At 47.0% G+C, this 22,620-nt stretch overlaps 1 protein-coding gene across 1 annotated transcript; it reads left to right on the forward strand.

Moving 5' to 3' along the window:
• The first annotated feature begins 8,122 nt into the window (after positions 1-8,122).
• On the forward strand, positions 8,123-9,125 carry LOC122419702 (complement component 1 Q subcomponent-binding protein, mitochondrial). The gene has a single exon (XM_043434489.1). The coding sequence runs from the start codon at positions 8,181-8,183 to the stop codon at positions 9,015-9,017; it is 837 nt and encodes a 278-aa protein (XP_043290424.1). The 5' UTR covers positions 8,123-8,180; the 3' UTR covers positions 9,018-9,125.
• The last annotated feature ends 13,495 nt before the right edge of the window (positions 9,126-22,620 follow it).

Raw genomic sequence — 22,620 nt, forward strand, 5'->3', positions numbered from 1 at the left:
GCCCTCTTTTCCAATAGGACGTTACTCTCTTCTCTGGTGTTGAGCAGCTGGATCCCAATATCTTCGCTCTATTTCCGTGTTTGCTTGCTCCCCTGTTTGTACCAATTCCCTGACCACCGAAACTCCCCGGCCCTGCCGTGTTCTCAGCTTGACCGAGGGAAAGGGGGATAGACCAGAGGCACATCTTAAGATATTATCAATCCCTTTGCTTTCCTCCCGCCGCACCCCCTCCCCATCAAATGGCCTCCTTGTTACAATTTGGGCTCCCGTTTAGCTTGCTTGAAAGAGAAGAGAAGTCGCTCAGTCGTGTCTGACTCTTTGCGACCCCATGGACTGTAGCCTGCCAGGCTCCTTTGTCCATGGAATTTTCCAGGCAAGAGTACTGGAGTGGGTTGCCATTTCCTTCTCCAGGGGATCTTCCCAACCCAGGGATTGAACCTGGGTCTCCCACATTGTGGGCAGACGCTTTACCATCTGAGCCACCAGGGAAGCCTTAGCTTGCTTCTAGGTACTTATTTCCCAGGTGGCACTAGTGGTAAAGAACCCACCTGCCAATGCAGGAGACATAAGATGCTCAGATTTGATCCCTGGAGGAAGATCTCCTGGAGGAGGAAATGGCAACCCACTCCAGCATTCTTGCCTGGAGAATCCCATGGACAGGGGAGTCTGGCAAGCTACCATGGGGTCGCAAAGTGTCAGACACGGCTGAAACAACTTAGCGCGCGCACACACACATGTACAGAACAAAGTAATCTCTAGGCCACGGGGAAGCTGAGATTGGATCTGCCTTCTGCTTGAAGAAAGAAGGTGCTCATCAAAGGGACTGGACTGCAGGAAGCCTTTAAAGGAGGACGCTGGAAGCACAAATCCTGGACAATTCTCTAGCACGAGCCCTTCTGGGCAGCTGGGCGCTCAGAGAGCTGCTCTTCAAGAGTATCCAGCTAATGCCCTTCTCGTCTTCTGATCCCATCCTCAAGTACCATCGCCACCACACAAAGAGCATCCCTGCCAGGTATCATGCTGGCAGCTTTGTGTGTGTTATTTCTTTTCAGTCCTCACAGTAATATTAGGGGGAGGCACCATAATGGTCCGTATTTTACAGATGAGGATAATAAGTCTTAGAAAAGTGAGTGAACCTGCCCAAGGTCACGTGACAGCATCAAGGCCATTACTTGAGCCCTTGAAGTCCAGCTCTGCCTGTTCCGCCAGCCTGCTCTGAGCCCTTGACCTCTCACTTCAGTCTTCTCTTGACCTCCACCTGTCGTTCCGACGCTGCCCATGCTCTGACTAGTTCTAGCTTTGCCCAGGAGACTGAGTCCTGGATGCACAAAAGCTGTCAGTGCCAAGCTTTTAAAAAAATACCACTGTGTGATATTTAACACAAGCCTCCCCAGATATGTAACATACATATGCATGTGTGCTAAGTCGCTTTCGTTCTGTCTCACTCTTTGTGACCCCATGGACTGTAGCGCGCCAGGCAAGAATACAGGAGTGAGTTGCCATGCCCTGCCCCAGGGGATCTTCCTGCATCAGTAGGTGGGTTCTTTACCACTAGCACCACCTGGGAAGCCCGATGTAACCTGTATGTGTAAGTCATAAGACAGTAATAAAAGAATCCCAATGCCCCCAAACTTACTGCCAACTTAAACATACACTAACAAATGCTTTTTAATTAGGCTTAATCTTTTATATTTTTAGAGAGCCTTTGTGTTTTCAAATTGCAAAACCTTTTTCAATTTAATCTCCTCACTGCAAAGCGGCATATCCCCCGTGGATTAGCCAGCTCCCTGCCTCTGTCATCTTTTCTCTGAGGGGTGAGTCCTAGGCTGCTGTGTGTGTTTTTTCAATCACATTTCTGACAAGTCCTATGGGTCTTGTCCAACTTTACTTTCAGATACATCACAAATCTGGCCACCTCTAGCCTCCTTCCTTAATCCAAGCCACAGGCAAGGCTGGATCCTGGCAGTAGCCTCTTAGCTACTGTCTATCAGGCAGCCACAGTGAGCTTTAAAAAAAAAAAAAAAAAAGAATCAGATTATGTCCCTTTCCTGCTCGGACCTGGCCCCTGGGACATGTCTGTCTGCCGGCTCAATCCTGAGTTCTCGCACTGACCTAGGGATAGGGTCAGAGCCACGGTCTTTGCCAAGGCTCGCAAGGCTCACTTCCATGGCTTCCTCTTCGCCCCCCCACCCCACCCCCGCTCTGATATCTGCACACACGACACCCTGTTCCCTCTGCCTGGGACACTTTTCCCCAGGTGCGCTCAGGGCTCCTTCCTTCCTCCTGTAGGGCCGCTGCTCACTGGCATCTTTGCTTCCTTTGATCACTTTTTTTTTTCTTTTTTTTCTGAATGGCATGTGGGATCTTAGTTCCCTGATCAGGGATTGAACCTGCATCCCCTGCACTGGAAGGGCAGAGTCTTAGCCACTGGACCACCAGGAAGTCTCGCCTTTTATCACATTTTATAAGCGTAAGATAAATTCACAGATAATAAAACCTACCTAAGCACATACTTGAAAAAATTAATAGGATGTACTATAATGTAAAGGAGAAATAAAAGAAAATGAATGTTTAATCATTTAATATGTATTTTAACAAGCAGATCCTCTGGCAGCTCTCTGCACTTATTATACCTAGAGTTCTTATAAATGTGACAACCACAAAGATGCAATGTGTTGACTCAAATTCCACAGAGATGTGATTTCTTAAAACAGTGAACAATTCCTGGTGGAGTCCCAAGCAAGACAAAATGTAACCTTCTCTCTGTGTATTAAATACATAGTTCTTGAATTCCTGAAGATGCAGTGAGTGATAAATCTGTGTACAAAATACTTTCTGCTTATTTATAAAACCATTTTAGGTTCTAGGCTCATATAATTATAAGCAGAGTTTTCAGCTACAGATGTCTGCTCGGACACTCCAGAGTTGCACGAAGGAAGTCAGTTTTCAGCCTCTCATTCTTTCATTTGTCTTGTGCACTTCAGGATGTCTGGCGTGCCTGCTTGTTGTTCAGTTGCTAAGTTGTGTCTGACTCTGTGAACCCACTGACTGCAGCACTCCAGGCTTCCCTGTCTTTCACTAACTCCCAGAGTTAGCTCAGACTCATCCATTGAGTCAGTGATGCCATCCAACCATCTCCTCCTCTGTCCACCCCTGACTCCTGTCCTCAATCTTTCCCAGTATCGTGGTCTTTTCCAAGGAGTCTCTTCTTCACATCAGGTGGCCAAAGTATTGGAGCTTCAGCTTCAGCATCAGTCCTTCCAACGAATATTCAGGGTTGATTTCCTTTAGAACTGACTGGTTTGATCTCCTTGCTGTCGAAGGGATTCTCAAGAGTCTTCTCCAACATCACACCTTGAAAGTATCAATTCTTCCACGCTCAGCCTTCTGTATGGTCCAACTCTCACATCCATACATGACTACTGGAAAAACCATAGCTTTGACTCTATGGACCTTTGTGGGCAAAGCGATGTCTCTGCTTTCTAATACACTGTCTAGGTTTGTCATGCCTTTCCTTCCAAGGATCAAGTGTCTTAATTTTATGGCTGCAGTCACCGTCACCATGATTTTGGAGTCCAAGCAAAGAAAATGTGTCATTGCTTCCACTTTTCCTCCACTTGCCATAAAGTGATGGGACTGGATGCCATGATCTGAGTTTTTTTTTAATAATAATTTTATGTATTTATTTCTAGTTTTGGATGTTCTGGGTCTTTGTTGCTATGAGGGCTTCTCTCTAGTTGTGGAGAGTGGGGGGGTTACTTTCTAGTTGCGGTGCACGGGCTTCTCACTGAGGTGGCTTCTTGTTGCAGAGCATGGGCTCTAGCGTGTGCGGCTGCAGTAGCTGCAGACTGCAGGCTCTAAGGCACAAGCTCAGTAGTTGCGGTGCTTGGGCTTTGTTGCTCTGAGACATGTGGGATCTTCCTGGGTCAGGGATCGAACCTGTGTCTCCTGCATTGGCTGGTGAATTCTTTACTGCTGAGCCACCAGGGAAGCCCGATCTGTTTTTTTTTTAAATGTTGAGTTTCAAGCCAACTTTTTCACTCTCCTCTTTCACCCTCATCAAGAGGCTCTTCAGTTCCTCTTCACCTTCTGCCATTATAGTGGTATCATCTGCATATCTGAGGTTGTTGATATTTCTCCCCGCAATCTCGATTGCAGCTTGTGCTTCATCCAGCCCGGCATTTTACATGATGTACTCTGCATGTAAGTTAAATAAGCAGGGTGACAATATACAGCCTTGACATACTCCTTTCCCAATCTTGAACCAGTCCATTGTTCCATGTCCGGTTCTAACTGTTGCTTCTTGACCTGCATGCAGGTTTCTCAGGAGACAGGTAAGGTGGTATGGTACTCCCATCTCTTTAAGGATTTTCCACAGTTTGTCGTGATCCACACAGTCAAATGCTTTAGTGTAGTCAATGAAGCAGAAGTAGATGTTTTTCTGGAACTCCCTTGCTCTCTCCATGATCCAATGAATGTTGGTGCGCCCGCTAAACATCTGGTGTGCAAAGCTGCCCGCTCCCCCATTATTGTGACAGGCAGAAAAAGCCCAGGAAATTGTCAAAGTGTCCACTAGGTGGAGCTACAATCCAGGGTGAGACCCATAGGTGGTCCCCCGCCCCACCATTTTGATTTTTCCTCTCCGCACGCACCACTCCCTTATCTGGTACAGTGGTCTACACTTTTTGTCTGTGTCTGAGACTAAGGCAAAAGCCGCGGGAGGGCAGGGCTTGTGTCTTTCGACGCTGCATCCCCAATGCCCAGAGCAGCGCCTGGCACGTGGAGGGCACGCAGAAAGGGAGTGGATACATGAGTGCAGCCCAAGACCACTCTGATTTCCATCTCTGGAACTCGGCATTAAAGTGGGTGCAGAATCGTCTCAGGAGAGAGGCTGGGCAAGGTGTCACACATCCACGGAGCGCAAGGCCTGGGTTTTGAAAAGCAGGCACTCGCTGTCCACACGCAGAACTGCCGGGCTGTATTGTTCACTCACTGAGTCGTGTCCGACTCTTTGCGACCCCATGGACTGCAGCAAGCCAGGCTCCCCTGTCCTTCACCATCTCCCAGAGTTTGCTCAGATGCACGTCCATTGAATCAGTGATGTTATCTAACCATCTCATCTTCTGCTGCCTGCTTCTCCTCTTGCCCTCCTCAGGCTGTGTACCCCTCCTGATACAGGCTGGGCAGGGCTGCGTGTGTGACAGCTTAGGAGCCAGAGATCCAGGTTCAAGGTGTTGTTTGACCACCCACTTGTTGTGTGACATTGAGCAGGCCACTTGGCCTCAGCTCCTTTATCTATCAAAGGAAGTGGTGGAACCAGTCAAAAAAGCTAATTTGATGCAAGGCCAGGTAAACAGACATATTATTGTCTGTCTCAAGGCAAGAGATTTCGACTCTGCCTTGAGGCAGCCAGGAGGACCCAGGTGGGCCTGGGAGAGCCTGGAGCAAATTCTAAGAGAACATCCAGCAAAGGTGTGATGACCATCCGCTCCTCTCCGAAGAACAATCAAAGCACAGAGTCCTGTTAGGTGTCCCAGCGGTGCCTGGTGTGCCTCACCAAGGGTCAGGGTCCGGAGGGGAGGCTGATGTCCACAGTGCAGTGGTCAGGAGAGGGGGCTCCTCATGGTGAACTCTGTCTTAGGTTAAAGATGAAAACTTCTAAGGAGGGAGTCAGAGGGAGTCTGAGGCTGGGTACTAAAGACAGAAGGGCTTTCTGGAAGTTGGGGTGTGGGTGTAACATGAAAACGAAAGTGAAAGTTGCTCAGCCGTTTCTGACTCTTTGTGACCCCATGGACTATACAGGATTCATGGACTATACAGAATTCTCCCGGCCAGAATACTGGAGTGGGTAGCCTTTCCCTTCTCCAGGGGATCTTCCCAACCCAGGAATCAAACCAGGGTCTCTTGCATTGCAGGCAGATTCTTTACCAACTGAACTATCAGGGAAGCCTGGATGGAACGTGGGCACTGTGAATGAGCAGAAGTCAGCAGGAAAGGAGTCCCAGAGAGCTTCTGGCAGATTTTGAGTATTTTCATACCAACGTGTTGGAGAGACGGTCCCTGACTTGTCTTTAAGCTTGGATACCCCCTTCCCATGGCCCCTGACTGTCTGCTCTTAAGGCTAAACTGCTCCTGTCTCCTCTTTTCTCTTGCCACCGGGCCTTGAAAATCCACGAGAGGCTTTCCTCAAGGACAGTGTGGAAGAAGCTGCTCTGACCTAGTCCATCAGCCCTTCGGGAGCCAGGCCTGCCTAGATATTTCTGGCTCTCCCAAAAGAAAACAAGCTCTTGCCCACTAATATAAGCAGGCAAAATCTTTACCCAACAAAACAAACCCAGTTCCTCTAGGCCATGCCCAGCCTTCCTAATATGGCATCGGGATAGGACCCTTGGCATCCGATCAACATGGATAGTCCCATTCCCAGGAGAAAAAAAGGAACTAACCCCAGGTGACAGATAAAGGTCACATTCACACTGGGTTGGCTTCCAAGGTTGGCTTGGAAGGGCTCGGCTTCCAAGGGCTCTTCACGGGTAGGGTTAAATATACCTGGATAAGATACAGGAGGCTGAGTTAAATTTGAATCTCAACCACAGATACTTTTTTAAAAGTATGGACTGCCCTGGTGGTACAGATGATAAGAATTCACCTGCCGGTGCAGGGAACACAGGTTTGATCCGTGGTCTGGGAAGATCCCATGGGCTGCAGAGCTATTTAGCCCGTGTACCATGACTACTGATCCTAGCACTGCAACTGCTGAAGCCTGCAAGCCTAGAGCCTGTGCTCCGCAACAAGAGAAGCCATCACAATGAGCAGCCCTCACACCGCAATGAAGAGTAGCCTCTACTCGCCACAACTAGAGAGAGCCCACACACAGCAATGAAGACCCAGCACCACCAAGAGTAAAATAATAATAATAAATAAAGTATAAGTACATCTCACAGGCCATTTGGGACATACTTATGTCAAACACTTATCCATTGTTTATCAGAGATTCAAATTTAATTGACCTCCAGTATTTTTATTTGCTGGATCTGGCAACATTTGGGGGCTGCATGTAAATACAGTGAAGAAAACTGGAGTCTGACTGGCGTCTTTAAAAAAAAAAACAAACACCAAAAACATTTTGTATTGGGATATACCCAGTTAACAATGTTGTGATAGTTTCTGGTGAACAGTAAAGGGACTCAGCCATACACATACACACTCAGTTGTGTACGACTCTTTGCTACCCCGTGGACTATACAGTACATGGAATTCTCCAGGCCAGAATACTGGAGCCTTTCCCTTCTCCAGGGGATCTTCCCAACCCAGGGATCAAATCCAGGTTTCCCACATTGCAGGCGGATTCTTTAGCAGCTGAGCCACAAGGGAAGCCCAACCATGCATCCATTCTCCCCCAAACTCTCCTCCCATCCAGGCTGGCACATAACATTGAGCAGAGTTCCATGTGCTATACAAGAGGTTTTTGTTGGTTATCCATTTTAAATGTAGCAGTATGTCCATGATCTTCCCAAAGTCCTTAACTATCTCTTCCTGCCAGCAACCATGAGTTCGTAAGTCTAAGAGTCTCTTTCTGTTCTGTAAGTTCATTTGTAACGGAAGGAGCCCCTTTCAAAGAAGGACTTCGTGCAGGTAACTCTGAGAGTTAGTACCTGATGTCATTTACATATGAAAACTCAGCCTCTTTGCACTAAAAATAGCTTTCACCATTTTAAAAGCTACCCTGGAAGTTTGAAGTCAGTTTCGGCCTTTGGGAAATACGTTTGACTTTTTGTTACCGAAGGAGTTTGAACCCGTCATTGCCCTCTGAGGAGTCATTTCCAAGGACAAAATCATAAGTAAGCTTTAGGGATCCAGCACTATCTATAATAATTGTAACATGTTCATAGCAGCGCTGTATATAAGAGAATTGCCGAATCCTCCCAGAAAGATTGAAAACCAGAGAACAACTCAGGTCCAATATCCGGGGACCAGTTATGTGAGTTGATGGTCTAGTTACTAGACAATTAGGCAGTCATCAAAACCAATGCTTATTAAAGCTGTTACAACACAGAGGGTGCTTAAAATCTGATGATGAGAGGGGCCAAAACAGAACACGAAATTAAAATAAAAGCTTGTTGCTTCTAAACGAGAGTTGTATTTCGCATCTGCACGTGTTCGCCACCTCCTTCGCTGCCAAAATGTTCCAGCTGCTGCGCTGCGTGCCCCGCGTTCTGGGTACTGCCGTCGCTGGTCTCCGCACCGCCGCGCCCTCCCTGCCGCTGTTGCAGCCCGCGTCCCGGCCATGCGCCCGAACCTTCGGGCTGCTCAGCGTGCGCGCGGGATCGGTGCAGCTGCCCGGCCTTCTGAAGCCTCGGGGGCCCTGCGCTTGTGGCTGCGGCTGTAGCGGACTGCACACCGAAGGAGACAAAGCTTTCGTTGACTTCCTCAGCGATGAGATCAAGGAGGAAAAGAAGATACAGAAATATAAGTCTCTCCCCAAAATGTCAGGAGGTTGGGAACTGGAAGTGAATGGGACAGAAGCCAAATTAGTGAGGAAAGTTGCTGGAGAAAAGATCACTGTCACTTTCAACATTAACAATAGCATCCCACCCGCTTTTGGTAGTGAGGAGGAGGAACCCTCCCAAGGGCAGAAGGCTGAGGAGCAGGAGCCTGAATTGACATCCACTCCCAATTTCGTGGTCGAAGTTACAAAGGATGGCAGCAGCAGGGCCCTTGTGCTGGACTGTCACTATCCAGAAGACGAGATTGGACAAGAGGATGACCAGAGTGACATTTTCTCCATCAAGGAAGTGAGTTTTCAGGCCACCGGCGAGTCTGACTGGAAGGACACAAATTACACACTCAACACAGATTCCCTGGATTGGGGTTTATACGACCACCTAATGGATTTCCTTGCAGACCGAGGGGTGGACAACACTTTTGCCGATGAATTGGTGGAGCTCAGCACAGCCCTAGAGCACCAGGAGTATATTTCTTTCCTCGAAGATCTCAAAGGTTTTGTCAAAAGCCAGTAGAGCAGGCAACAAGGTGCTGAACACCTTAATTTTATGGCAGGCTTTGGCCAGTGAACAAAACCTAACTCTGAAGTCAGACCCACATGCTTTGAAATGGTTTTTTTTTTTTTAAATCCCAATATCATGGAAAATAATTCACTTTTAACTTATTTCTGTTGTCTCTTATTTACCATTCATTTATTCTCTACAAACCCATTATTTCTGGATTTTTGTATAACATAATGATGGACAATAAAATCTCCAAGGTGAAAAAAAAAAAAAAAAAAAAAAAAAAAAAGCTTGTTAGCTGTCGAGAGAAAAGACACTGGAAGGAAATAATGCTAATTTATTAGGATTGTTTTATAGGATTTATAGGATTGCTAATTTGTTAGTGATTGTTAGGTAATTTTTTCTTCCATAGTTTCTTTTTCCTAAAGGCACTTTAAAGAGTGTGTATTTATTTTATCTCATTAAAAAAGACCCTGATGCTGGGGAAGGCAGGAGGAGAAGGGGATGACAGAGGATGAGATGGTTGGATGGCATCACCGACTCAATGGACATTTAAGCAATGGAATTTAAGTAAGCTCCGGGAGGTGCTGCAGCCCATGGGGTCGCAAAAAGTCGGACACCTCTGAGCGGCTGAGCAGCAACAACAATTCACTTTATCATTAAAACAAAACAAAACTGAAAAGGCTTCCAGGACCCTCCCTGTCTTCCCAGATAGACATGCAGAACCCAGAATCTGCCCAAGGTTATCTCACAAAGGTCCACACTGTGATTCTCTTGCCTTTCCTCCCTGCCTTCCAGGGAATCAGAAGCACTTAAGAAATGCCTCTTGGGCACAGCCCTGCAAAGAGAGTAGTTGGAATATTGAGCGGAGAACACACCAACCTGCCCTTGAGGGTCTTAACAGCCACACTGTTATGCAGCACCTGCTAATTAACCCCCAGACTCGCCTCCTCCAGAATGTCTGCCAGGATACCCTCTTCCTATCCTCTCACAGGGCTCTACGGCCTCACCTGATTTCCCAGGTGAAGATCATGAGCTTCTTAAGGTCAAAGACTCCGTCTCTTTCTCCTGACTCCCTAGAGCAAGTAATTGGCCTCAAGATAGGTGAGAGTAGGGCTTCCCAGGTGGCACTAGTGGTAAAGAACTTTCCTGAGATGCGAGTTCAATCCCTGGGTCAGGAAGATCCCCTGGAGGAGGGCCTGGCAATCCACTCCAGTGTTCTTGCCTGGAGAATCCCTCGGGCAGAGGAGCCTGGTGGGCTATGGTCCAGAGTCGCAAAGAGTTGGACACAACTGAAGCAACTTAGCAGCAGCATGTGTCTGCTAAAGGAATGTTTCCTGTATCCTACAAATGCATGGAAATGACTTGGAGCGTACTTCATCCTCTTTGGTTTGTCATTTTGATTTTCTTAGCTGCTTGCCTCTTCCAGGCCTGGTCTAGCCTCCAGTTGCTACCTATCCATATGTGAGAAAGGTTAAGATTTCCTTTTGTTGTAAATGTTTTTATGGCCTCACGCATCTGAACACTCACTGACTTCATTCATTTGCTTGAATTGATCCACCAGAAATCTCAGACGATTAGTTTATTGTTATATGACCCTATAAAAGCAACTTTATACATGCTCGAATTTTGCAATTTTGGGGATAAAAACAGTGCTTGTTTAAGTATAAAAAAGAAAAGTGGAGAATTTATAAACTGTGTAACCATTTAGAGCAGGGGTCAGCAAACCTTTTCTGGAAAAGGCCAGATGTAAACATTTTTGGCTTTGCTGGCCATGCGGTCTCTGTCACAATCACTCAACTCCATTGTTGCAAGAAGGCAGGCATGGACAAGACAGAAAAGAGTGGGTGTGTCAGGAAACCTTGATGTGTGCACGCTGAGATCTGAATTCTGTGTCATTTTCACTTCTTTGGATTTCTCCCTCCCCTGCCCCCTACCAAACATTTAAAAACGGAAGAACCATTCTCAGCTCTTGGGCTGTACAAAGACCAGTGGTGGATTTACTTCATGGGCCCTGAGTTCAGCTCCAGCCTCATCAGTCACTTACACTTACCTTTTTTTTTCTCTTCTCTCTCTAATTTATTTTTAGTTGAAGGATAATTTACAATTTTGTATTGGTTTTTGCCATACATCAACATGGATCAGTCATAGGTATACACATGTCTCCTCCCTCTTAAGCTTCTCTCCCACCTCCCACCCTGACCTTTAAAAAATATATATTTTATTTGGTTTCATCTGGTCTTCACTGTGGCATGCAAACTCTTAGGTGAGGCATGTGGGATGTAGTTCCCTGACCAGGGATTGAATTTGGGCCCCCTGCATTGGGAGTCTTAACCAGTGGACCACCAGGGAAGTCCCTGCATTGACCTCAGGGCAATTTCTGAGAGGAAAGTAAATGTGAACCTAGCACAGGGCTGTGATAAGGATAGACTGTGATTCCTCCTGCACACTGTAGGAGCCTATAAACGCATGCTTGGTAGTTCTTTCAAACTGTAAAGAATACCTGATTTAAACTGTTAACTGTGCCTGATTATAAAGAATGATGATAATATTGTGATTCATGTCTTCCCCGTGTTTTGAAATAGTGCTCAGTCCCCACATGCATCCAAATATTTGGAAGAAGACCCTTTCTCTGTCTCTCTCTCTTTCTCTCCCTGTCTCTCAGGAAGATTCTTATTTCTGGCATTTCTTTATGTTGGTCTTAGAGGTAGATGATTTTAAAAGTATACTCTTCATTTCAGGACTTCCCTGGTGGTCCAGTGGTGAAGAATCCATCTTGCAATGCAGAGGATGTAGGCTCGATCCCTTGTCAGGGAACTCAGATCCCATGTGCCGTAGGGCAGCTAAGCCCCTGAGCCCCAGAACGACAACTAGAGAACCTGTGCACCACGATAAAAGATCCCGCGTGACGAAATGAAGGTCCCACGTGCAGCAACTAAGATCGATGCAGCCAAATACATACATCAATTAACATTTAAAAAATAAAAGTATACTCTTCGTGTCATTGCATAGTATCACCCACACTAGGTGCCGCTCATTTATTTTTCGGTCTCACTCTCTCTCCATGTTCCTCTCTCCCTCATCAAGAATTCTGATCCATTGGTCTGGGGTGGGGAACAGACAGAGGTATTTGTTTTTGAAAGCTCCTCAGTGATTCTAAATGCAGCCAGGGACCCACTGGTCTGCATTTTATTACAGTTTCTAATGTCTTGCTCCTCCAGCATCAGGGACTAGACCTGTAGGGTCTCAGGCACCACCCTGGGCCCCCTGAACCAGAACACGCACTTGAACAAGATTCCAGGGGATCGTCGGCTCAGTTATTAATAAGTTAAAAAGCACACAGCTCTTGCGTCGTGCGTGTATGCCCCCCTTTAAGTAATTGATGTATACTTGGAAGTGGTGTCTGAGGCTCAATGCTGTAGACAGATCTGTGTTCTAGATCCGAGGTGGGGCTGGGAAAACGTCAACTGCTGAGGCACATGGGTTTTGTGCTTGTTTATTTTTTTCCTTTTTAAATCTTGGTTTCTCGTAAAGCGAGGTCCCTTTGTCGTCCTCTGTCTGGCAGAGTGCAGGGGGCGGGACTGTGCCAGGAAAAGCAATTTAGGACCCAAGAGGCCGCCAGGGGCCTCTTTCCCCATGACCCCAGAGGGTGGACGTCACCGGGGCTCATGGGCTGTCAGGGGTGGGCTGTGGGTGGCATTTCTTAATATAGTTAGTCAATAGCTGTATTTTCTAAGTGCCACAGAGGACTAAAAGAATGTCACTTAAATGTCTGGCATTGAGGTTACTGATGACTTTGAGAGGGACATTTCCCAGGCCTTGGAAGGAGAACAGATGTCACAGAAGGGGCCATCATGGAGACAGATCCCTGTGTTCAGGCCTGGTCACTGCTTTTTCACCACTTCGGCTCTGGGCACGAGTATAATGCTGTGAGCAGAGAGCTGGCATCACCCAAGGAGACTTTGACCTTGCAGTCCTTGGAACTTGGCCTTACTCAGGTCAAAGGAAGAGCTGAACACTGCTGGCTTTCTCCCCTTTCCTCGGTTTATTGGCCTGTACAAAGGGCACGTTGCTGCAGCCAGCTGCATTGCAAAACTCAATAGTACAGCCTTGTTTCTCTGGGCCTTTCCTTCCTTCTTTCCACCTGAGGTCTTTTGAAGAGGGTTCCTGTCCTAGACCTCCCTGCCCCTTCCCAGGGAAACAGGGAATGGGGGGAGAGCGCAGCAGGAGGCAGCAGGTCCTACTCTGCCCTTACCCTGTGACTTTCCGCTAAGCATTTTGCCCATCCGAGTCCTCATTCAGTGTGAAAATGGGGAGAACACATCCCTCTTTGCAGGTGGCTATAGAAGTCTGTAAAGCAATGTATTGAAGAGTTCTTTGTGGACTTCCCTGGGGGCTAAGAATCTGCCTTGCAATGGAGGGGATGAGGGTTTGATCCCTGGTGAGGGAACTAAGATCCTACATACCGTGGAGCATCTAAGCTGGCGTGCAGCAACTACTGAGCTGGCAAGCCACAAGTTGCTGGGCTGCAATGATAGATCCCAGATACCGCAAGGAACTAAGACTTGATGCAACCAAATAAATATATAATTTTTTTAAAAAGCTCTTTGAGAACCAGGTTCATGGTATCAGTAGCTGTGTATAGTCTAAACGAACATCTCTTGGATTGAATCATCTCTCTCCTACTAGACCTGTGATGTGAGTTTAAATCTCTTCCTTGCCACTTTTTTTCTGGGAATGACAGCTGACTTTAGAGTCTGATCAGTTCTACAATCTTCAAGGAAATCAGCTCAGGCAAGATTACTTACTGGTGTTAAAACTATTAGGAAGTCTATCAGCAAGGGAATGGAAAGCACAATTGTGGCATATTCATCTGATGAAATAAGACAATCATGGGGAAAAATCTTGATACCCATAACAATATGTGTGCATCTCACAGACAATGTTGAGTGAAACAGTGCATATCATAAGGTACTACTTATACGAAGTACAAGTATATCAAGATTGCCGGGAGAAATATCAATAACCTCAGATATGCAGATGACACCACCCTTATGGCAGAAAGTGAAGAAGAACTGAAGAGCCTCTTGATGAAAGTGAAAGAGGAGAGTGAAAAAGTTGGCTTAAAACTCAACATTTAGGAAACTAAGATCATGGCATCCGGTTCCATCACTTCTTGGCAAATAGATAGGGAAACAGTGGAAACAGTGGCTGACTTTATTTTTCTGGGCTCCAAAATCACTGCAGATAATGATTGCAGCCATGAATTTAAAAGACGCTTACTCCTTGGAATGAAAGTTATGACCAACTTAGACAGCAATATTAAAAAGCAGAGACATTACTTTGTCAACAAAGGTCCATCTAGTCAAGGCTATGGTTTTTCCAGTGGTCATGTATGGATGTGAGAGTTGGACTATAAAGAAAGCTGAATGCCAAAGAATTGATGCTTTTGAACTGTGGTGTTGGAGAAGACTCTCGAGAGTCCCTGGACTGCAAGGAGATCCAACCAGTCCATCCTAAAGGAGATCAGTCCTGGGTGTTCATTGGAGAAACTGATGTTGAAGCTGAAGCTCCAATACTTTGGTCACCTGATGTGAAGAGCTGACTTATTTGAAAAGACCCTGATGCTGGGAAAGATTAAGGGCAGGAGGAGAAAGGGACGACAGGGGATGAGATGGTTGGATAGCATCACCGACTCAATGGACATGAGTTTGGGTAAACTCTGGGAGTTGGTGATGGACAGGGAGGCCTGGCGTGCTGTGGTTCATGGGGTCACAAAGAGCTGGACATGACTGAGCGACTGAACTGAAATGATATGAAGTGTAGAAGGGGCAAAACTCACCCGTGTGAAGAAAGTCAGAAGAGTTTTCCTTTGCTTGGGGGCTATTATCTGGGAGGGGGCATGAATGCGAGCCTGCTGGGGAACTAGGAATGTCCTCAGTCTTCATTTGAGTTGTGATTATGTGAGTGGAAACATACATAAATATCTTAGCACAACAGGAACCTAATGCATTTTCTGGTAAACAACACTCTATTATGTAATTTAGTTGAAAACTTTTAACGAATCTTATCAAGACTTTAGATCTAACTTCTGGTTTCTGAGAAATGTAGGGACAGATGGACGAGCTAAATGGTACCGCGAGGAAGCAACTGGACAATTCCAGAAGGCTGGCCCTTCTGCAGGACAATCAATGCAGTATCTTTCTCGAGGGTAGTTGGTTGAGGTCAGAAGAGCTCAAGAGACGTCCCGACCTATGGCCTTGGTCTGGATCCTGGTTTGGACAAACCAGTTGTAAAGGAAACTTTGAGAGGCACACGCTGTGTGCTGTGTTTAGTTGTTCAGTCATGTCCGACTCTTTGCGAACTCATGGACTGTAGCCCGCCAGGTTCCTCTGTCCATGGGGATTCTCCAGGCCAGAATACTGGAGTGGGTTGCCATGACCTCCTCCAGGGGATCTTCCCAACCCAGGGGTTGAACCCAGGTCTCCTGCATTGCAAGTGGATTCTTTACCGTCTGAGCCACCTGGGAAGCTTGCTTCACAATATACAATTAATTAAAATATCAATATCTGTAGAAATTTTTTCTAAAAGAAAAATCTGTTCAATTTTTGATAGAGATTACCAGTTTGCCTTCTATGGAAATTGTAACAATTCAACTCATACCCATAGAGGCACATAGGGGTATTTAAATATGGATCAAGTTCTTGATGTCAAGGATTTCCCCCCCCCCGGTTTTGTTTTAAAGTATGATAATGCTAAATTGGTTCTATTAGAAAACGTTATTTTCAAAAGATTTTTTTGTTCAGTCACTCAGTTGTGTCTGACTCTTTAGCCACCCCATGGACTGCAGCACGCCAGGCTTCCCTGTCCTTCACTATCTCCTGGAGTTTGCTCCAACTCATGTCCATTGAGTCAGTGATGCCATCCAACCATCTCATCCTCTGTCACCCCCTTCTCCTCCTGCCCTCAGTCTTTCCCAGCATCATGATCTTTTCCAATGAGCAGGCTCTTCACATCAGGTGGCCAAAGTATTGGAGCTTCAGCTTCAGTCCTTCCAGTGAAGACTCAGGGTTGATTTCCTTTAGGATTGACTGGTTTGATCTCCTTGCTGTAAAAGGGACTCTCAAGAGTCTTCTTCAGCACCATAGTTCGAAAGATGTTTACTGCCAAAAAATTAGGATTCATTTTCAGGTTGGTGAAGACAAGTCAACCCATGGGACCTCCTTGGAAGTTTCCCTTTCTGTCAATAAACCTTTCAACGAGGAATGGACATTTGCTGGACTTCTGTTGTATGCCAGCACTTTATGCATCTTCTCATTTCATAATAGCCATGTGTTTTTCCTTTTTATAATTAGGGTTAGTGGAAAAGTAATATAAACTTTTTAAAAAGCAATATAAATTTGATGAAAAATATTTTAATCACTTAACAAATAGGCAATGAAACACGATTCTCCACCCAGTAGGAAACTCTTCTTTCCAGTTCCTCTTCCAAAAGGCAGCCACTGTTAATGGTTTCTTGTGTATCTTTTCAGAAACGAAGTATTCTTTTCCACACAAGTATCTCTATGAATATGTGGTCCCCTGTATCAGTGGTGTATTATACCTGGGTGCTTTGATTTAACGTATCTGAGAGACTCTTACGTATTTGTTCTTATGAAGGCCACCGACGGTCTCCCCGTGGTCAGATCCAAGGCCACCTGTCAGTCTTCCCTTACCCCACGACTTCCAGGGCTGGCACTCTCCTGGGTTTCCTCCTACCCCCTCAGGTCTTTCGCTGGCTCCGTCACGCCTCCCTGACCTCCGAACGTCATACTACTGGCCCCATCCTTGAACTTTTCTCTGCCTACACTCACACCCTGGATGATCTCATCCGGGCTTGATATCACCCCTATACTGACAACTCCCGATTTTATATCTCTAGCCCGAGTCATGCCCTGAACCCCAGATGTCTTATCAAATTGCCTGCTTGAGTCGCCATCAGATGTTTGACCAATGACTCAAACGGAAACTGTCCAAAATGGAACTCCTGACTTAAGCCCCTACCTCTTCACCTCCTGTCGTCTTCCCCATTTCAACTCCATTTTTTTTTCCCCAGTTGTTCAGACCCCAAACCTCAGACATCCACGAGTTCTTTCTTGCTCTCAAATCCCATATCCCACCCACTAGCAAATCCCATCGACTCTTCCTTCAAGCAATATCCGACCAATTCTCACCATCTTCACTGCCACCTGGGTCTGAGCCACCATCAGTCACTACCTAGATTATTGCAATAGAAGCCTAACTGGTCCTCTGTCCCCTAGCCTTGCTCCCTTACCCAGTCTCCTCCATACAGCAGCAGAGTAGTCATGGTTAAGCAAGATGAGGTCCTGTATCCCTCCGAGGAATCCTGTCTCTCTTACAGTAAAAGGCAATGTCTTTGCAGTGGTCCGGGAGCTCCATGTGATCTCTTTGTGGACTCCTCCTCCACCTGTTCCTCCTTCGTTGCTTCTTCTGCTCCAGCCTGTCTAGCCTCCTGACTGTCCCTTGTCAACACCAAGGCTGTCTTAGACTATTTGCCTTTTCTCTGCCTGAGAGCTCTTACCCCAGATATTTGCATGGATTTACTTGCTCACCTTTGTCACATTTTTGCTAAATGTGGCCTTCCAGTGGGATTTACCCTGACTAGTGGATTAAGACGGTGACCTGCCATTTCCCATCTTCCCTGTCTGCTTTATTATTAATTTTTTGTAGCATGCATCACTTACTAACATACTAGGTCATTTATGAGAATATAAGCTCCACAAGGACAGGCAGGAGTTGGGGAGGCATCCATCTGCCTCCCACTTTTGAACTGTTTTCATCATTGCAGTATCCCTAGTGCCTAGAATAGCTCCTGGCACATAGGAGATGCTTAATAATTATTTACTGATTGAATGATGGAACAGATCTCATTCTATTTGATTGTTTAAATGGCCACAGGAGTCCACTATATGGATGATGTAATGACAGCACAGTGGTGGCTAATATTCACAAGGCATGTCTGATCAGGTCCTTTATGAATTCAGACTCATTTATGCTTCTCACCAACCTTGTGAGCTAGGTTTGATAATCACTTCCACTTGATAGATGGCGAAACTGAGGTTTAGTTTTATCATCTGTTCCCCCAGTCACACAGACAATACATGATCATGCCATTCTGGCTGTCTTGAACTAGCACATTTAATTTCTGTGCCAGGCTGTTGCAGAATGGGTTTACTTAACCAGTTTCCTACAAATGGACACCATCTTTTGGTTCTCAGATGAGGCAAGCAAAGCTCAGAGAGGTTAAGAAGCTTGCACAAGGTCACACAGCTAGAATTCAAGTCCATCAGTTGAATCCTGGGTTGGAACTCTCAATGACTACATTGTCTCATCTCCCAAAGTTGACTTCTCCCTAAGGAAAAGGATTGGGGTTAGGAGGGCAGTCCTACAGCAAATTCAATAGCAAAGATGTCACTTTGCCGACAAAGGTCTGTATAGTCAAAGTTATGTTTTTTCTAGGAGTCATGTATGGTTGTGAGAGATGGACCATAAAGAAGGCTGAGCACCTAAGAATTGATGCTTTCAAATTGTGATGTTGGAGAAGGCTCTGCAGAGTCCCTTGGATAGGAAGGAGATCAAACCAGTCAATTCTAAAGGAAATTGACCCTGAATACTCATTGGAAGGACTGAAGCTGAAACTCCAATACTTTGGCCACCTGATGTGAAGAGCCTGCTCATTGGAACAGATCATGATGCTGGGAAAGATGGAGGGCAGGAGGAGAAGGGGGTGACAGAGGATGAGATGGTTGGACGGCATCACTGACTCAATGGACATGAGTTGGAGCAAACTCAGGGAGATAATGAAGGACAGGGGAGCCTGGTGTGCTGCCATCCATGTGGTCTCAAAGAGTCGGACATAATGGAACAACTGAATAACAAGAAGGGTGGCGGCCAGCTTCTGCCCCTTGGCAGTCTTCTCCCAAGGCCGTCTCCTGCAGTTCCCCTCCTAGGTCTGGCATCCTCTCCCAGCTCTGGAATCCTCTCCCTGACGGCCCTTGGCCATGAACACACAGAGAAGCCCATTTAATCTCTCTTATTGTCTGCCTCCCAAAGGGAATGTAGATGATTCTAGGCTTCCATTCCGGAGTCTCCCACCTCGGAGAGGTCAGTGACCATCTGGAGGGCCTTACCTGATGTTCATTTAGTCACTTTTATTGAGCGTATCTGCGTAGGGCGCTGTTGGAGGCAGTTTGGCTTCCTTTAGAATCCAGCCAGCACCAGCCAGCATTATCTACCGCTGTGTTACGAGAACAATAGCGAGCAGAGAAAAACACAGTCCCTGCCCTCAAGGGGCTCACATTCGTCAAGCACTCCACTCACAGGGGCAGCTGGATGGCTGAGATGCCAGGAAGGGACACTTGGGTTGAAAGCTGCTGGGTGAGTGAGGGTGGAACACTGCAGAAAAAAATGACTGGATGTCTAAAGGCTCTAGGGACTGCAGGGGCCAGAGGAGGCCAGGGTGGCAGGGGACCGGTGAGAGGGAGGTGGTGGGAGATGAGGGTGGGAGGCCTTGACCATCTCAGGGAGTTTTGATTTTATCCCAAGCACAGTGGGAAGTCAGCCGGGTGGGGTAGGGGGAGCGCAGTGAGGAGCCTGATTGGACTGATCAAATCTGACTTGCCGTCTGAAGTCTCTCCTGGCTGAAGTGCAAAGAACAGACTGGCCAAATTGAGGGGACCGACACGTGGGCAAGGGGTGCGGGGAAGGGTTGACAGGCTCCGTGGCACAGAAAGAAAGGAGCGAGGAGTGAACCTGAGGAATATTTGGTCTGAGGTCATGCCCCTCCCTCGGGTCAGCCATACTCAAAGTCTGGTTGATTGAGCAGGGGCGGGGACAGCAGAAAGGCCCACTCCCTTGGTCGAGGTGGGGCAGCTCTGAAGGATGGTTCCAACCCCGGAGCTCCCTGGGGGATGACCAAGATCTTAAAACAGAGGTATAAATGCATAATTTCCCATTCTCATGGAGAGGAGGTTTGAGGCCAGGATCTGCCCAGGGTTCCAGAGACATGTGGGTGGGTCAGTGGGTTGGTGGGTCCCTGGTCTTACCAATGCATGGGAGGAACTTGATTTTCCCTGGGCAGGCGTCCTGGCCCTCAAAACACATTCCTCTCCTCTCACATCCCTCTCATCTCCAAAACGGTGGTGGGCTACGGGGGTGAGGGAACTCTTGATCTTGGAATGCTGGTTCAGGCTTTCCCACTTTTCTGCTCTGTGACCTGGGGCAAGTCCCTTTCCTTCTCTGGGTCCATTACTTCATTGATAAGACAGGAAGTTGGAGTAATCAGTGACTCAGACTTTGAGGGTTTGTTGAAGCTATGGTCATGATGCACGTGATTTCTGGCAGCTTCAGGGGTTCCTGAAGTCCTGGGGTGGGGCAAGGAGGGGACTTAATTAGACCTCAAGTTAAGAATCCTTACATATACACACTACTATATATAAAACAATCAACAAGGACCTACTATATAACACAGAGAATTCTCCTCAATATTCTGTAACAACCTATATGGGGAAAGAATCTGAAAAAAAATAGATATATTAATACTATAGCTGAATCACTTTGCTCTACGCCTGAAACTAACAATACTGTAAGTCAGTTATACTCTAATATAAAATAAAAATTAAATTAAAAAAAGAATCCTTGTATGGAAGCAACTGAAGAGTCACAGATGAATGGATCAAGGTGTGGTACAGATCCACATACACGTATATCACTCAGTCACAAAGAATCTTACCATTTGTGACAACACAGGCGAATGTAAAGGTTATTATGTAAGTGAAATAAGTCAGAGAAAGGCAAATACCATATGATTTTACTTATATGCTGAATTTAAAAAACAAATGAACAAAACTAGAAACAGACTCACAGAACAAACTTGTGGTTGTGGGGCGGGGTCAGGGGGCAGGAATGGGCAAAATAGACGAGGGAGATTAAGAGGGACAAACTTCTAGCTATAAAATAAGTAACAGGGCTGTAATGAACAGCACAGGGAATATAGTCAATAATACAGCTGATAATATTGTAAGCACTTTGTGTGGTGACAGATGGTAACTAGAGTTACTGTGATCATTTCATAATACATTGAGTCATTATGTTGTACACCTGAAGCTAATATAATACTGAAAGTCAATTATACTTCAATTAAAAAAAAAACAAAAGAGTTCTTGGTGAGACAGTAACAAGCTCCATTTCTGATGACCTGATAGGAGGATCAGTCTAATACCCTGTCCTGATCCTCCCCACAAGCTTTTAAGGCAGGCGTTACTTTCTCAACACGGAGATCAGAGGCAAAACTTACATGACTTGTCCAAGCTGGGAGGAACTGAGCTGGCACTGCCCCCCAAGGCAGGTCTTTCTGAAGCCAAAGACTGTTCTTCCCAGTACAATGAGCGGCATTGCTCCTTCTGTCCCTACTCTGCACCAGACCCTCTCATAACACCACACATTCTAGGCCTCAGAGTCACTGCTCTTCTGCGGTGCTTTCAGGAGGCAGGGCTTACCTCCTAAGGGAAGAGGGAGGACCTGAGGCCCAGAGAGGCTAAGTGGCCTGCAAGGTCACCCAGCCAGGGTGTAAGGGGAGGGGAGACGGGTGAAGGGTGGAGCTAGCTGAGAGTGGAGACGAGGACCTCTGTGCTTCCTCCTGGAATCTGGTGTGGACAAGCTTCACCTATGCAGCTCGGAAGGCCTGCAGGAAGAGGGATAGGGAAGCTGTAATTAGGGGAAGAAGGCAGGCCCGTAGGGCTGGGCCTTAGAGAATAAGCTCCAGCCTGGTCACCCCTAACCACTTGGTTCTTCCATTTCTCCCTGCCTCTATTCAAGCCACCCCCAATTCTCAGGCCTGTCAGCCTCATCCTTATTTTCCAAGGTCAGCTTAAATGTCTTCCCTGAAAACCGGAGACCCTTTCCACTCCACCCCACCCATTTTTCCTGCTGTGGCCTGGGGAGTGATGCCCACTTGGCCCAGACTCTTTGAAGGCAGGATGCTCCCCTAGGGCCCTACAGGGAAACCAAGGGTGCTAGCCACTCTGATGCTTGAGCTTCTAGTTTTTCCCCTCCTTGCCTCTCCGTTGGAGGGAACCCAGAGTGTGTCTAGTGGTTAACCTCCTTAAGCCTGAGAAGGCCCCTGGGAGTTTATGTCCCCAACCCCAGGGGCCCCCATCCTGGGCCTGGGTCTGTCCCCTCCGGGGAAGACAGATGATCTCATCGAGTGTCTGCATCTGCCGCGCCCCCCCGCCCCCCCCTCCCCAGCCACGCCCCCCCCCCCCCCCCCGCTCGTCCCGCGCCCTCTGCTGCAGTTGGGGCTGAATACTGCTCAGGATACAGAGATGCTTTTGATGAATGAAATTCAAGTGGCTCGATCACTCCGAAAGGACAGGCAGAAAGTGCCCACACCGCCACTCCTCCCGTTCCTTTAAAAAAGTAAAAGCACTTGGCAAGGATCGCCGTAAATCCAGCCCTGCTCCCTCCGACCCCCAAGCTCCGCCGCTGAGCCTTTCACAGAAACACGCACCAAAGAACCAGACCCGGGGGGAGGGCGCGGCGCCTTTAAGAGGCGGCG

This window comes from Cervus canadensis, chromosome 17 (assembly GCF_019320065.1).
Source record: "Cervus canadensis isolate Bull #8, Minnesota chromosome 17, ASM1932006v1, whole genome shotgun sequence".
Taxonomy (NCBI): Eukaryota; Metazoa; Chordata; class Mammalia; order Artiodactyla; family Cervidae; genus Cervus; species Cervus canadensis.